Here is a 17,700-nt window from a genome sequence, read left to right on the forward strand (position 1 = left end):
CAGTGGTATCAACGCAGAGTACTGTTCGTACTATAGGTTGCGTTGTCGGTGGCTTTGACGAGAAGAAAATATTAATATAATCATAATATATATCCATGGTTATTTTATGATTTTAAATATTTTTCGTAAAACAAAAATATATTCTGCAGATTTATGAAAACTCTGTAATAATTTATCAAAACGTTGAATCTAAAAACTCGAATAATAGTTTGTGAGTGAGATAAATGTATCACGAATGTGATTTCGATTACTATGCGATCAATCGTACAAAAAAAAAAAAAAAAAATCGGGAACAAAAATTTCCTCGAGAATAGCGGTATTGAAGCGGCAGCAACATAAAAACAGACAATTACCTTGGAATTGCATTTGACAGACGTCTCGTTGGCTCCAACTGTTTCGTCCTTCTGCACCTTGATCTGGATGTCTTTGTAATTTACTTTCCAAAGCAAACTATCTAATGCTTGCTCATACTTCCAGTTTCTATAAAGAACCAGAACGACTGCTGCGATAATGAGCAGCAATGCACCGGCTATACCTCCTACAATTTCACCGGTGTAAGCTGCAATAGCATTCAATCAATATTATTACGAAGAATTTTTATTACGAAGGTATATACTTTAGAGGAAATATTAAATTCAAATATTATATTTAATTCCTGTTTTCAAAACATGTGTATCATATATATTTTTGTAAAAAAGAATCAAACATATTAATATATGTTAATTTTCGTGGGAAAAGAAAACGATGACAAAGTTGTGTACTTATAAAGATATTGATAAACAAATAATTAAATAGGGAGAAGCATATTTGCATATAATTAATTAAATATAAAGATTTATATATATTTTACCTACAATTACATTTTTCACCGTGGTATCCGCAATAAGGTTCTGCAACTGGTGGTCCCTTATCTCCAAAAAGCCATAATATTTCTTTTGTTAAGCGAAGTGTCTACAGATGAGAAGAGTTATTTTTATTATATTATTTATTATATTTTTATTAACTTTTATTTACAATAGCTATAATTATTTATCAATGCAGTTCTACAATTTATAAGAAAGATAAATAATTAAATATTCTAGTCTAATTCTATGCATGCATTATTCTTCTTTCTGATTTCAAATTGTGAAATGACGATTAGTTGTTTTAAAGAATCAGCATTAAAGAAAAGTATATATTTTTTTCTCTTAGTAAGATTGTAATAGTATAAGACTTTAAATGTTTAATAATATTAAATTTGTATCATATCTGTCGATGTATAATATTGTATTATAACTATTCTCTTAGTAATATTCCTTTGTTTTGAAGATAAAAATAATGTTTTGGCAAGAAAAATAATTTTCTTACTGGTAAATTTGTGTCTTGCTCTTTTCCAACGAAATAACCTATTGGATAAAGTCCATAACCTCTTGTAGATCGATCATCTAATGCAATTAGCGTGTAATTTCCCTCAGCATCTCCATTCTCATCCATATAGACCATATAGCTAGAATTGATTATGCGTATAATGTGCGAATTCCGTTACACTCACTTAGGCTCATGTCAGTTCGATCCATTAGATAGATAGAATGGTTGAATTACAAGACGATTCTAATACGCGTATTCACAATATTTTATTGCAATCGAGGAAATTTCGCACGTTTATATTAATTATAAAAAATTAAAAAGTGATTAAATTAGAAAATACACGCTAAAATATATATATATACAATATCAAATAATAAGATTATATGTATAAATTGTTTAACATAATGCTTTCTGATCGACATCTTTTTGTCGAGTGTAATTTTGATTCGAAAAAAAAAACTATATATAAATATTATTTTTTATATAATAAAATATGATAGTACTTTACATAAATTGACGGAAATGAAAATCTCGACACCAAGAAGGAGTTATGCTGGGCGAATGAAAATTATACAGAATATTTGTTTACATAAGTATTTACGTATTTATTATTATTATTTATTTATTTATTTTATTATATATATATAATAACAATATATATAATAATAAAAATAAAAAAATAATAATAATAATAAATACATATGTAAACAAAGATTCTGTGTAATTTTCATTCGGCCAGCACAACTCCATCTTGGTGTTGAGATTTCCATTTCCGTCAATATATACATTGTGACAGAAATTCTGGTATTTTATTAGTAACGAAATACCCGATGCCAGATGGATACTCTAGCGAAAAGATTGAAACGTCTCCCGTTGGACGAACACTTTCGTTTCATCTTCATAAAAACGCGAAACATTCGTTTTTAATCGTCAGACGAATCTCTTTTCCCCGACGGGCGTTCTCATCCGTCGAGAGAAGGACGCATAATAACTCTGGCTTAATCACCGAGCCACAAATCTTAGCGCGGCGATCTCGGATGATAAATCGTTTAGCTTCCGACTTCGACGACCTCGTTACGGTATGCAAACGGTAATTACTTCGCCGAAAATACATCGCACGCGTACAAGCGCGACTCTCCTTCGGCTTGGCCTCACGGGTGAGAGAAATTACCGGGTGACATTCTCCACGTAAGGCATCTGATTTGCATGTCGTAAAACATTACGACGCAACGATCGCGCTCGCGCTTTTATTTCATATTTCCTTACACACGTACCCCATTGCGCTTCGATAATGAACACCGTGTAGAGCCGACACCATCTCCCGGCCGTTCCTTGGGTCCCGGTTCTCGTCGAGCGCACGCAGCAGCGATCTCTCGTAAAGGTGCACCGCGTCGTACAGGTACGCTGTCTCCGGTACGATCTGCCTTATAACATGAGGTAACGATTACGCTTCGAAATTGGGGGTGAATGCGGTTGTACGTCATGCGATTCGTTCGAGAGATATCGCTCCCGGATTACATATATTGACGAGTAGTCGCAAAGAAGACGATAATAACAGAGCGAACGAGTGTGATAATTTTGGAGATGCTGCGGATAATTCGCCGCATGTAGAGAAGATTGTTATTTATAATGCGGTCCCCGATGGATAATATACGATATATATTATTATACAAACATGAGTGCGCACTTCAATTTGCCTGCACTATAACTCATGATTAGCGTACAATGTTTTAATACGAGTTAAACTTTTGGATATATAGATGGCTTTTCTTTTCACTAATAAATCGCTTTTAAAAGAATTACGTATGAGAACAATTTTTACAACAATAAGAACATAATATTTTGTAACACATGAAAAAATAAATAGTATTAAATATATGGGGATATTCATGTGTGCAAACTTTATAAGTCATAATTTTTCTATTTCGATAAGAAATAAAGAACTTTAATTGGTTTCTCTAATTGTAAGTTAAATTACTATTAAAAAAAATAATAAAGAAGATTCTAAACCTTAAAAAAAATATAATAGAAAGAGGTAAAGAGAAAATCCGAGTTTCATAAGACTGTATTTTTAAATTTACATGAGGGGTGAGTTTTTTAACATGTTTTCTTAATCTAATCATCGTTTTTAATAGTCACCTGAACTATTCCTCCGACTTTTGCCAATGGATTGGTAAAATTGAACGGCGGTTTCTGCCTGTATTTATTAACCAGCCGAGTAAAATTCATAAAGTTAATTGGAGCTGACGCGACAATGCTGAAGTAACTGCGATACGCATTCACGATTGATAGATCCATCTCCTTCTGCCATAATCCGCGAAGATATTTGTCCGGCCGCTTCTCATCATATTGTTCGATGTCGACGCCGACAACCCAATATTCGCCTATCATAAAATGCAGTAAATATTATCCATTACAATAGACGATAAAAAGGACACAAGAAACTCTATAAAACTATATGAAAAATGATATTACTCGCGGCTAAAAAAAGCTTATATTTTTTTGCCGTATCTTATATTATTATTAATGATTATATGACAATGATGAAAGTATGAATTATTAAATAATGCAGTATCTTTTTTTCAGTTATTATTATTATTTTTTTTTTTTACTTTATCTATTTTGAAACATATTCGATTTATGATACGATCATATGCGTGATGCGTGAAAGTTGACATTAATATTATGATTAATGAGTCAGTTACTCTTCGATATAATATACATGTTACAATTATTTCATAGCTATAAATATTTATACCTTTTGTCAAGAGATTCATTTCGTCCAGAGCCATCAAGAGACCAATATGCTCAAAATACTCCCCAAGAATCACGTAAACTGTAATGCCATTTCAAATGTTATTTATATTAAGAAAATCGCGTCATCGAAACTTCTTTCCGGTTTGTAATCTATCGGTCTAGCGCATCCGCTTTATCGAATCGGGATTGCTAAAACCAGTCACGTATATGTTTATTTTTAGTACTCGGTCTCTTAATACATTCAAATAGATGTGTGACTAATGAAACGAGTAACAAGCTGTATCTATTCACGAGTTAGCATACTTGCTTCAGTATGCGGGTAGTTGTTTTTTAACTGTAAGTTTCATTCCGTATCTTGTCGCGGTATAAATTAAAGAATTAAAATGCGGGTAGTTTATTTTGATTCGTACATGCAAGTCGATTGAGAAAAGATACATATCATCGGACGATGAACTGAACCTTTGAACTAGAAATGAAAGCCCGCGTGAAAAGATTAATGTTATAGAAACTGACCTACATACTTCGAAATCAAATATCGATGATGAAAAATATATTATAAGTTGTGAAGCTACGATTTCTTTTTGATAAATACAGTAACGCGTAAGCGAATGATTATTATTTAAATCGAAATATGTTTTCGTTACTCACTTCGAGTTTTTCGAAATGTTTCTCTAACGTGTTTGTGAAAAGGATTTTGCATGTGCGTATCTACATAATAAGGTTCGCTCCAAGATCGAAGGTACGTCACGCTAATTCCGGCCGCTTCGAAAGACGTAAGAATTGTCGTGGCTATTGTGGACATTTTGTTGAATTCAAACATTGTTGAATTCATGTACATGAACGTTACCTAAAGATAAGAAATATTAAAAATATATTTTAAAATATATATTATAAAAAGATAACACATTTTTATTATAAAGAAATAAACAAAAGAACAAAAAAAAAACAAACACTGTACTCACTTTTGTCCAGTTGAATGCCAACAAAACAGAAACAACGGATTTTGAGATTTGCGTATCGGGTGGCCTCGTTCTTACAAATGTTGGAAATTCTTTCTTATTTGACGTTTCGTGGTGTGTGCAAAACTAGAAAATACAACAACAGTCATTAATCAAATTTCCTTTTTTTTTTTTTTTTTTTTTAGTTTTATTTATATGTGTATATGCCATCTTAATGTTGGCAAAGTCAGAACCGTGTATTCATATTCGTCGAGTATAATTTATTTTATATAATAGTTCGTTCCTCTTGGGAACAAATTGCACATTGGATTACCAAATCACGTCGAAACGAGAGAAAGACGATTGCGAGAAATTCGCGGAGATCATTTGTGTTATTATGCACTGTTCTTTTCGAGATTTGAGTAGAATATCACTGGTGTTCGTATATTTCGACGAACATTATTTTTTATAAAGTATATGCTATTCTTGAAAATATTTCATATTTTCCGCAATTATGTGAAATAGTTTCTAAGTGACAAAAATTGCTATCTCACACAAAAATTGCTAATATTCTAATAAAATTGTCAAAGTTCTAATATTTTATATTTATATTATCTTTTTATTTTGTAAAAATTATGATAGATTTTTTTTTCTCTTTATCAAAAAATATAAAATATTTTTACATTAAATATATTAATCAATAAAAATTAACTCATATTAATTATAGCTATTGGATTTTAATAAATATTTAGAGAATGTATGTAAGAGAGATTTATAAATAAATAAGATTTCTTAAAAATATTTATGTCATAGAAAAAAATGCTAATATAAAATCAGCTATATATAAAAACAAATACTATTGAATCCACTATTTTTATTTGTTTTTTTTTCAATAGGTTTCCATTTAGCTATTAATAGAATATTTTATTTTTCCAGTATCTTAAGTTTTTTATTCATTTTGCTGAAAGTTCTCTTTCATTGCATCAAATAAAAACTGCTTACTGAGAAGAAACTGGAGTGCGAAAATTGCTAGCCATAAACACTTTTCTCTCTGTATGGAATTTTTGCAATCAGGTTATAACGTTATGCAATACGCGAGACGAGCAAGAAATAGAAGAAATTTTATTGTATGCAAAGGGGAAACTGGATTTGAAGCACATCGATACATCTTTAATAAAACGGGTACAAAAATTAATATGATTATTATAGAAAAAAAAGTTATTTACATAGGATATCATTGGAATGTTAAATGCAGCGGCCATTCTGCCTTCGTGAATGCAAGTTTCTTGCGGACCGATGTAAGCACTAACGTTTTTCCTCCACAAATCTGCCACAGTTAAAATGCTAGTTTCTTCCTCACCATAAGTTTCGGCAACGAGAAATTCCAACTTGTGCCCTCGTCTACCAAGCTCGCCAGCGTTTACCTGTATTCCAAGTACTATTTAAGAAGAATATTTCAGATAAAAAGATCGAAGGTTATTAGAAAATAATAAATTTATTGAATCTAATATATCGAATTTTTTATGAAATCTTAATAACAATGTTTATCATGATATATCTCGTGTAAAGCCTATACATATCATTTCAAAAAATTTTTTCTCGTATGTTCATATAAAGTATTCTTTAAATTGTGTTCTAGTCGCGTGACAACAATTGTGCAATTTTCAAGAGCAATAAAGTATACATATATAATTCTTTCGCGCAACCACAAATTGCTCTAGTTTCGCTTAATCGATGTTAAACAGATAATTGACGTTTAACGGATAAGCTTATGCTTCCGCCCGATTGGAATTGTTAAATTTAATTATCTGCTTCCGCGTTAATCACGGTCGACAATAGTATTATGAGGTGGCGGAAAGAGGGAGGAGAGGGATAGTAAGGATACGATTACTCGCCTCTTGTACGGCGAGAGTGAGTGCCCCTGATATGCGAAAGCCTGGTCGCTGATACTCCAAATCCTCTAGACGTCGTTTTGATCCAGTGATATATCCTAATAGGAAGGTCTCCGCGTCGACGACACTCTTATCATTGAGCAAAACGTGGATCGCCGTCAATAGCAGACACGTCCTTTCCACATTTGCCAGTAGCATGCCCAGCTATGCGAAGCCTTCGTGCAGAAAGTATTGCCAATATATTGCATAAATTTTGATTTAAGTGAAGCTATTGGAATATATATGTTCGAGAATATTCTCTTATATATGTATATTAAGAGATTTTTTTTTCTTTTATGTTCCCCAAAGACTTTATTTGAAAAATATAAATCATACGCACTTTATATATCAAGATAATCATTGAGATAATTAATTACAATTCTTATTAATGGATCATATATATATATATATATATCATGTAATAAGAGATGATAACAGATTGGATTTTAATTAAAATTTATGCTTATTACGACACTTTGTTGCGATAGCGTGCATTTTAGCAATTAAAATATATTTAAAAATAAATTATAAAAATAAAAAATCGATAATATATTAGAGAAAGAAAGAGAGAAAAAGAAAAAAAGAAAGAAGAAAGAAAGAGAGAGATTCCAATTTTATTTTAATGAATGGGATTGCTTTTATTTTGTATCCTAATGCATTTTAAAAAATTAAGACATTTACTATAAAAATCGATGTTACACTATTATTGCATATTCATATTATTGATATGTGTAACGCGCATCTTTCCTGTGACGAGCATGCAATAATAGTGTAATATCATAGCCTATGATAATGTAATTTTCACAATTAAGTTTATATTCGCCTTTGATCCAATAATTAATTTACACTGCATTGCTTGTATTATTGAAGGTAAAATCAGTTTCAGCGATAGTCGCGCGTTTGTCTTTCGTCTACTAGGTTTATCGGTAAGAGCATGATGGTAGATGCAGGTGGGTGCTTGTAATGTGGGTAATGGATGAAACCAGTAAGCTCTACGGGGTCGCAATAAACCCCATCAATCTCCCATGGTGTACCTAACTTCCTCTTCCTCAACATTTTCTCCGTATACTTGAGATACTTGAAACTTTTCTCCACAAATACAGAGTGACGTTACTTGTGTGTGAGAGATCGATCTTGTTTAAAAATAACTCGCTTTTAAATAAATAAAATATATATTTTTTAAACATTTTATAATATATATTTTAAAAGATATTTTTTTATAGACGTGCGCGTATAGTAAAAAAAAAGTTGTTATTAAAATATTATTTTATCCTGATTATATAATTCAAAAAAAATTAAAGCTAATAATTTTTATAAAGATATAAACATGTACTTTTTAGTTATAAATAAACACAATCATATTTTTTTTATTATCATGTTTGACACATGGTCGCTTTCAACGGTAAAAAACGTAAAGAATAAAATACTTGAAGTTTATTGCCAGAGTCTCTCATAAATGTCTACGTGAAAAATATATCTCGCGCTCGGTGACAGCATAGCGTGTAAATATATTATGGTGCGCGTAAGCGCGTGTACCGAAATCCTGGATATAATATCTACTTCAGAAGGATCGTCGGCGCGACATCACACGATACCTATCACAAAATCAGCTTCCGGAAGTCGGTACGTGTCGGTGCTGTCGGACTCATTATTAATAGCGATCTATTTTAATAATCCGTCCAAATCGCGGGGTCGTTGAACAAACCGCGCTTAAGTGGTCCGCGAAGTGTTACGTAAAGACGTCAAGGCCACACGCAGTCACCGAGACATTGAAGGATTCGCAAACTCATTTGCATGAAAAAGGCGAGCGCGTATATTAAATCGCACTTGTTGATCGATAACCCTTTGGCACGGCTCGCTCGGATCCGCAACGTGGGTGGATAATGATTCTCTACGACGATGCGATCGTGGGAATGCCGATCGCGGATCCGGCGAACGTGTATGCGGCTTCGATGAAAATTGCACTTTCGATTTCGCCCTTCTCAGTATTCCCTGCCGTAAGGGGAGGCTGTAAAGGAGAAAGCATGTAGCAAGACGCGGAACAAACGTCACGCGAGGTGGAAGATAATTCGTGAGGAGAGCGCATGCCATATATGTGCTGCGCGTATATGAGTATTGTACGTTATTTCGGCTACGCATTTGTCCAAAGGCAATGAACCAATTAACCCCGACGACGAGCTGACCGTTCGTTCTTAAATTACCTGCTACGCCGCTTTCACGGATGTACGTTTGTCCGCCGTCAGTTGTAAATTTCTTTCTAGCGAGAAAAAATGCGTCGTAATTGTCGGCGCTCTCGTTTTGTTAGATTCGATAAGAAATTAGTAATATAGAAATTTAGAAATTAGAAATATAGTAGAATTTTCATTATACGCACGAAAAACAGTTAATGTATACTATGTATCAATTAATATATATATATAAAAAAAAAGAAATTGTTTATCTTTATTTATAATATATTTTATATAAACAAAGCAATAAAAAAGAAAAAAAAATTAATTCAAATTGATTTCTGTGTCACATATATTTTTATTTTAAAACTATTATTTATTAGATATATCTTGCAAATTTTTAAATTTCTTTTTTTTTCTAAACCTGGATTATATATCAGATAATATAAATGAAATTTTAATATATATTAAATTTTTTTATTCAATGTTTTTTGTAAAAAGAAGCATTTTAATCGCGTAATAGACTTCGGTGAAATTTTAAAACGTGGGTTTCGCGACCTCGATTGCTTACGTTCTCGAGTGACAAACTGTGGATCCGTCGCCGTTTAATCTTATGGCCTGCCGAGTTTTGACAGTCAATTCTCGTCCCGTCAAAACGTAGCATGGCCAGCTTGTATACTCGATTGCAATGCAATCGGCGAATTAACGAGCGACCCGGCCATTGAATTAATGCGGTTAACGGAGCGCGGTACCACTTTTTCAGGTTTACCTGTATCACGCGATTAAAAGCGATACATTGGTAGGATTTACTTGTTTGCTTTATTTACGACAATTACGCAGTTTTATCTGATTAAAATCGACCTGGCTAACATTTTTATATTAAATAACCATTTAATCGCGACCTCATTTGAATAGATCATATATATCGTTTATATAACGTTCAATAAAATGGCTATCTTAATTAAGTATGCATTTTAATTAACTTAATCACCGATGTATTTATTGTATATCAAAGTAAAAATGTATTGTATTTTTAAAATATGAGCTTTTAATATATTCATTTTTAATGTTTTTAGATCAATGAATATCATAGAAATAAAATGATACAAAATCAAGAAAATTAAAATATATCGTTGGAGTACATAAAAGTAAAGCTTTTAACGAATACTTTCATTTAATGGAATATTTTCAAAGCATAGATAAAGATTAATTAATCATGTTTCTGATAAATTAATTTTCATTCAAGTTAAAATAAAACTGTGTGTTTCATTTACATAATTATTCACAGACAAATCAATTGAACGTAATTATAATGATTAATAGCGATGCAAGTAGGATCATTTAAATAAATTCTGCATTATCGAATAGTATCATGCCGGTAAGCATTACAACCGTTGCTCTCAATAGATGAAGTAATCAAATATACATATTTGATGTCGATTGTCAGACGTATTGGTTGCCGCATTTAATTCTTTGTAACAATTAACGTAACATATTCACAGACGGGAAGGAGTCTCTTGTCTATTGAATATGCCTCGTGTAATATTAATTTTTCTTTCAGATCGGGTACGTGCCTTTGCTTTATATTGTATGGATTAATATTAAATTTATAGAATAATTGTGGCGAAACGTGGGCGTTTCGACACGCATTCGACATGCATATCTTCCCATCCTCTTCCTCAGAACAATTAACAAGATATATATTCTCGATATCTGTGTTAGACTCATCGAAATATGAATGCCTTATTTTAATAGCAACAAATACATTATTACATGAGATCTATTGAATAAAGAGTAATAAATTTAATAAGAAGATAAAATATATATATGGTATATACGAAAATGAGGCAATTCTGTGTTTAAAAAGAAACTTTCCCAAAATTGATTTGTGTGGTTTGCACGCGCTATTATTTTATCTACAATATTTACGTAACAAAAATAAAAATGTATTTTGCATTTGTTTTATGCAATGTAAAATAATCTAAACACATGTTGACAAGCCAGTGTATTTACATATCGAATAACGAGTGCGCTCCAGGGTTTAACCGACAAAATAGAGAAATTTGTCTGGAGGATGACTATATGCGATCAAAGAGAAAGAAAAAGAGAGAGAGAGAATTTTAACTTCGATTTACATTTTATTGCGACACCAGAAACGCACGTGGACGCAACGCGACGACGCAACGAGTTGTTAGCGATCGCGCTCAGGCTTCCCCCCCGGGCCGACATTTTGACAGCATGCCCGACGGCGCGCAAAACTCGTGACGCTAATTACGGTTGACTAATCCAGTCTCTCCGCAAGCGTTTTTTTTATTCGACGTGACGTGCATTACGTCGTCCGGGAGAAAGAAAGAGGGAAAAGCGGTCTACGAGCGCAGTTGATCGCGTTTTACGCGAATCGCTCGTTTCGGGCTTGTCGCTTGTGATTTACAATCGCGGCTCTTTTTTTTTCGTTTGCAATTGGAAAATTTACGAACTTCTGCTTTCGTAGCAGAGAGAAATATAATAGTGTAACAAACTATCGACATATCAGAATACGTTTCGTCGAAATAACATTTCAAAGATTAATGCATATATGTGTAATACAAACTTTATTTAGAATGGCATCTAGAAAGTTGAATTTTGTTTGTAAACTAGAAGAAATAAATCATCGTTGTGTCTAGCAAAAATATTTACACATTTTCTGTAATTATTATACAGTTAATAATTATCAGATATTGTTAACAATTATTATTAAATACAATTATATATAAATTTTATCGAATAGCTCTGTTAATGTTTGTAGATAATAATTATTTTTTAAATGATTTTTATCACTTCGTTCTCTTGTGCGAAACGCATATTTATTGTTTCAAACAACTATGATGTATAAAATATACGATTGATATTTTGTTTATGAATTAAAGATATCAAAAAATGTTTATAAATCTGATTTTTTGTTGTACAAGATAGATAGACTATTATTCTATGATATCTTTTTGTAACTGATAATATTTCACACTATTTTGTTATTCAAAAATATTTATGTTTGTCTAGAATAATCATGTCAAGCGCAATCAATTATATCGATATTATCCTTGATTCAATTCATCTTTAAATAATTATGTAAAACTTTTACAAAGTATTGACACAATTGGATGGAAAAATGAGCATTCGATGAATGATTTTTACCGTAACAACAATTAAAAGTATGGTCTAAATCATGTCTATATATCATCCTCTGTTTCTCTCGTTTTTTTTCTTTCATCGCGCGAAACAGATCGTGAAAGGCGATCGAGATCGAGGTTGTAAGCGCAACAATATTAAAGACCAAAAACGTATTTACTGTGCCGCTGAACAATTTGTCGGTCCCATATTCATCTTGTTAATTCGGCCGCGCATCAAGCAGAATTAATCTTCGTGGATGTGCACGTGATCTGCACGTGATTATGCTCACGATTTAAAGCCGCACTGGATGCAACTAATGAACCGCTCATTAGGGCAGAAACGAGCAGTTAAACGGTCGAGAGTACCCGGTATGTGAGAAAGATCTTTTACAATCTGTTACTGGCAAGATACCAGAACTTATTGTGCGATAGAAAGTGATTTTGATAATAGCAAAAGATAAATGTTATAGGTATGCATTAATATAAATTGCTTCATTTTTGCATTATTTTTTTAATTTCCCCGCCAAAATTTGATTTAGTGGAGAAAATGTTTTATTTATTTATTTACTTATTATAGTTTTAATTAAATATTTATTATAGAAAGCTTATATTTGTATACTACTTTGTATTACTTTTTATATATTTAATATATATTTTAAATCTATAAATAGTAGTATACAATTTTAGGATAAGTAATTTATATCAAATCATCAAGGTTGTATGGAAGGAAGGAAGTATGCGAAGGAAATTAATTCACAACAGCTACGTATAACAAATACGATATTCAAATCGCGCATTTCCGTTTGGCCTAAATAAGTCTCTTGCGATTAGCACGCCATGAGATTGCAAATAGATCTGCTGTTCTTAAATCAACGTGCGTTACGAGGCGGGTTGGAATAGTTTCGGAATAGTTTCCACAAGATTGTATATTTGCGCAAATAATTTATCTAAAGCTTTTTCAATATGTAAATTTAATACGAGACTTGATAAATACGAATATTTTTTTATCGTCATTTTATATTTATTACGCGCTTTTTACGTAATTTATTATAATAAAACTGTAAATATTATGTTAATTATTAAAAATTTCTATAATAGAGATTTTATTAGAAAATTTCTATAATAGAGATTTTATTAGATTTTTTTCAGATTTCATTAAAAATATTTTGGCTCTTAAACAAACTTCTATATTTTGACTCTTACATAACATTTCTGTATATAACAAATACTTCTTTATATATACAATATATATATATAAATGTTATGGTCTTTATATTATATCTTTTTTCCGTTTTGTAAAAGAAGAAAAGTTTTTGAAAGTGTGTAGCGTGTTTTTATTACAATTTCTTTCATAAATCGAGCTCCTCAGGTGTTGCGTTACAATTTGCTATAGGCAACTCGCAAATACATATATGTATATCATACACAGTCATTCTACATATACATATGTGAAACGAATGTGAAATACACTATTAAATATACTATATTTAATAGTTTTCACGAAAAAAAAAGTCTTATATAAAAAAAAGAAAAAAAGCATATGTAAAATTCATTATAAATTTTATCGAATAGCTCTGTTAATGTTTGTAGATAATAATTATTTTTTAAATGATTTTTATCACTTCGTTCTCTTGTGCGAAACGCATATTTATTGTTTTTTCGCGCGTGCTAATGAAACATGAATTATATATGACTGTAGTGGAAAAAAGAATCACATTCGCGAAAAGGAAAAATGTAAAGAAACATAATTTATATGCTGTTAGATAATCTATTATGTAATATTGATTTGCATTTAAAGTATGTATACCTTGGCATGCAACGTGAGCTTATAATATATGCGTTTGCATGACGAAAATTTACAGCCTTTGCAGAAAAATGCGCGGAATGGAAAGAAATATACGCGCGCGTATGTGACCTTATTAGATTGCGAATACCGTTGCGGATCTTACCGCGTTGGACTAAATGGAATCTGATAAATTTCATTGAAGGGAGTGAGATGCTTCTTTTCTGTTGGATACCTCTCTATCGTAGTATATTCTACGAGATTGAAAATCTCGTACGACAGACAATTTATCGAGATTGAAATCCATATATACCGTTGCGCTTTTTACTATCGATGTATGATGTTCAATTATAGCTTACGCAAGACAACAATTTCGCTTCTTTACGTCATAAATATGAAGAAGTCAGTGAAGGCTATAACGCAGAGAAAAATGTATATATCAAATAATATTAAATAATGAAAATGTTAATTATAATTTAATTATAATAAGATATTTATGCAATTTATTTATTTATCGCGTAATTATTCATTTATTGCATAAAATGAACGATCTCCGTAAGAAAGAGAAACGAACATTTTTAGGACACTCGTGACCGCGAGGATTATACGACACTGTATTATTATAGGAGAAGAACTGATCAACAGGCCTCGAGAGTGGCGAATGTGATTCATCGCGATCATGACTATTAACTTTCGCCTAAGAAAAGTAATCTCGAATCTATGTCACATAGTAGAGTATTAGAGTCATATAGTAGAGAATTTTAGGCACGCCTCTACGTATTACGTCAACATGCGTGCGTTCCCCAGGCTATGCCTGCAATTTTTACACGCCTGCGTCGATTTTTTAAATAGTCCGCCGTCAATTTGACTAAACAACAGCGTTAACACGAACATTGTTAGCCAAGCTGAATAGTTTGGAGAATAAATTATATAGAGACAATTTTTTTCGCAAACAACTGAATGACCGTAGTTGGTTGCATTCGCGGAAATGCGTATTTTATTTATGTCATGTAACAGTTATCGTGCGTACAGGGTAGCGCGATAGTCATCTCTCTGTAAATGATAATGTTATTGTTAGCTGCTAACAAACATGGAACGTTACGTATCGATAATCTATTAATGTCCATTCGCGTAAAAGAGGAGCGATTAATGATTAATAGATAGATAAAAGTTGAAGTTGAAATTGACATGTATAGTCATAATAATAGATATTTGTAAAAAACGGAAGGAAATAATTTATCCAGAAGAGATCGTTAACGAGAGGCATATAAAATAATAATACAAAAAATTGAATTTGTACTAAGATTTGTATAGAATCCAACAATCTTATTTCGTATTCTCGTTCATTCCTCGCAAGGTTCATTAGTCGAGCCGCGAATACTTCGCCGCATTTTAATCGCAATTTTCCAGTAATTAGTTCATATTACGCGACGCTCTCGTGTACCTCTAACTTCCTTTAACGGGCGGGTTGAATGTTCGAGCTCGGTTTTCACCCAATCTAGATTCCCCGCCGGCGGTAGATCCGTAATCTTCAGCGGCGAGACGTGCGTATCATGAGAATTCGTGGCATCCCTCGCGCTTCTCGACATGGAATACATTAATCCGGCGATAGATTTGGAACATCCGCGCGAATAAAATCCAAATTTGAATATGATCCCTCTCGCTTATAACATTTGCGAGTCTAATATTTGTGAATAGATAAGGATCTCTCTCTTTCTTGCGCGAATTATAAAATAGTTTATCTAGAATGAGAATAAAATAAAAGGAACTTAGGAACAATTTTCATATCGACTAAGTTTTCTCAATTATTTGAAAAGTATTATTTGACAAAGTATTACTTCTTTAATTAATTTTTACGTGTTCCAATTAGAAAAGGAAATATTTATCGATAATATTTATTGCAGAAAAAATTTTTTGTATATACGCTGATAGTAATATCTTACACGTAAACTTTACACATTTTAACTGTTCTATAAATTCTGGATCTTTCATCTTATTTTACCACACACAGTGTCCGTCTACTATTATGATCTGCGCGACACGCGAGAGCCCAGTATTGTAAATTATTGATTCGGCTTTCTTTTGGCACGTGGTAACACTTTTGTTCGAAAAGTCATTTACAACTCCCGAAAATTCTGACTATCTTGCAACATTTATTCTTGCGTGTCGCGTGTGATCTTTGCTCTCTTTCTTAGCATCGTTCGTTGAACTAATCATTATAATTCGCGCGCGCCACGTTTTCATCTACTTCCCATCGAAATACAATGATGACTCTCGCTAGAGTTTCCGCTTTTATATTTTTAAACTGTTTTAAATTATTCCACAGAGATCGTAAAGTGTATTTCAAGCTTCTCGGTAGAAGCGATTAACCGAAGAAGTGAAGATTAATTAACACATAAATGATTAATTTTTATTTTATTCATGCAAGAACAATAAATCTGTCCTTGGATACATCCTAAGAGATTAAAGATTTTAAAAGACAATCCAACTCATAATTTGCAGTCCAACATAGAAGTATAAGAATTTAAAACTAATATTATACTTATAATAAATAGAGAAGACAGCTATTGTTCATAGATAAAAAAATAAATTTATGTAGCGCTTCTTAATCTAATTAATTTTTATCTACTTATTGACACGATAATATTTTTGATTATTTAATAAATATGCCTCACTTACCTCACCTTTCGTCGTATCCGTAATTTGCAATTCGCGAGTACACGGAACCTTCAACGAGGTGTCCTTGCTTTGGGATTACTCGCGCCTCATCTGTTCGCAGCACGTTCTCCGTCTCATTTGCTTCGTACTTTTAAAGATGGCAGATGAGCAGGTGGTTGGAACACAACAAACAGATTTACAGAGACAAAATTCTTCTATCGTATCTTATTTTTACAATTGCAAGCACCTTGCAGTTTCAAGTGTTTGCCGTGTTTCAGGTCACTATTCTAAGTCGTTTATTTTTTTCTCTCGTATCCAAGGAGCGATTAAGGGAATAAAAAGTTGGGTGGTTTAAAAAATTATCTAAGCACGGCGAAATGCACGGGGATGAATCTCGAGAGGAGCTGCAAAACGAGATTCGCTGTATGCGATTAAATCGCAAAATTCGGGAATTCGCAAGCGTGCCGAGAAGACCGCGTCGACGTGAGAACAACAGTCGACAGTGATCGGAGGCGCGCGCGGCCAGACTGAGTCCTCTCTCGGATCGGTCCTCTTTCCCTCACACCATCGCCCCGTACATCGTCGCCTCGATCGTCGTTGCCCCGGTCGTCGTCGCCCCGATCGTCATCGTCGTCGTCGTCGTCGTCGTCGTCGTACCATTCACGTTCCTTCGACGCTCCAAAATCGCACCCAAGGCGCATGAGCGCGATCCACCGAACACGAGCGGTCTAGGAAGGGAGCCCCGCGGGAACATTGCTTCGTAACATACGGCGCTCTTTTTGCGGTAAAGGAGTACGCTGGCTCGTGAACGGAATGAAATAGCGAATAAGGCAGTCCTGGTGAACCGCGGTAATTTACTTTTTAGCTGCATTGTACCAACGTGGAGGTATCTGGCACGATATTGGAACGTAACTTTGAAACAAGATATTGAAAGAATAAAAAAACAAATATATAAGAATATGAAATGTGTTA

The 17,700-nt window shown here is 32.7% G+C and overlaps 1 protein-coding gene across 1 annotated transcript in view; it reads right to left on the reverse strand.

Annotated features, from left to right (window-relative positions):
* The window catches only part of LOC138937614 (guanylate cyclase 32E), a 22,240-nt gene extending 5,008 nt beyond the window's left edge, over positions 1 to 17,232 (reverse strand). Inside the window, exons 1-12 of the mRNA XM_070304038.1 lie at positions 16,750 to 17,232; positions 6,938 to 7,149; positions 6,269 to 6,466; positions 5,067 to 5,189; positions 4,753 to 4,951; positions 4,106 to 4,183; positions 3,487 to 3,731; positions 2,622 to 2,767; positions 1,348 to 1,486; positions 855 to 951; positions 354 to 559; positions 32 to 52 (exon numbers count right to left, since the gene is read on the reverse strand). Coding sequence (XP_070160139.1) covers positions 32 to 52; positions 354 to 559; positions 855 to 951; positions 1,348 to 1,486; positions 2,622 to 2,767; positions 3,487 to 3,731; positions 4,106 to 4,183; positions 4,753 to 4,951; positions 5,067 to 5,189; positions 6,269 to 6,466; positions 6,938 to 7,132 — 1,647 coding nt within the window. The 5' untranslated portion in view covers positions 7,133 to 7,149; positions 16,750 to 17,232. The remainder of the gene's footprint in view (positions 1 to 31; positions 53 to 353; positions 560 to 854; positions 952 to 1,347; positions 1,487 to 2,621; positions 2,768 to 3,486; positions 3,732 to 4,105; positions 4,184 to 4,752; positions 4,952 to 5,066; positions 5,190 to 6,268; positions 6,467 to 6,937; positions 7,150 to 16,749) is intronic.
* Positions 17,233 to 17,700: the final 468 nt, after the last annotated feature.

This window comes from Polyergus mexicanus, unplaced genomic scaffold (genome assembly GCF_030449975.1).
Source record: "Polyergus mexicanus isolate NDT 795.1 unplaced genomic scaffold, iyPolMexi1.0 SCAF_1, whole genome shotgun sequence".
NCBI lineage: Eukaryota > Metazoa > Arthropoda > Insecta > Hymenoptera > Formicidae > Polyergus > Polyergus mexicanus.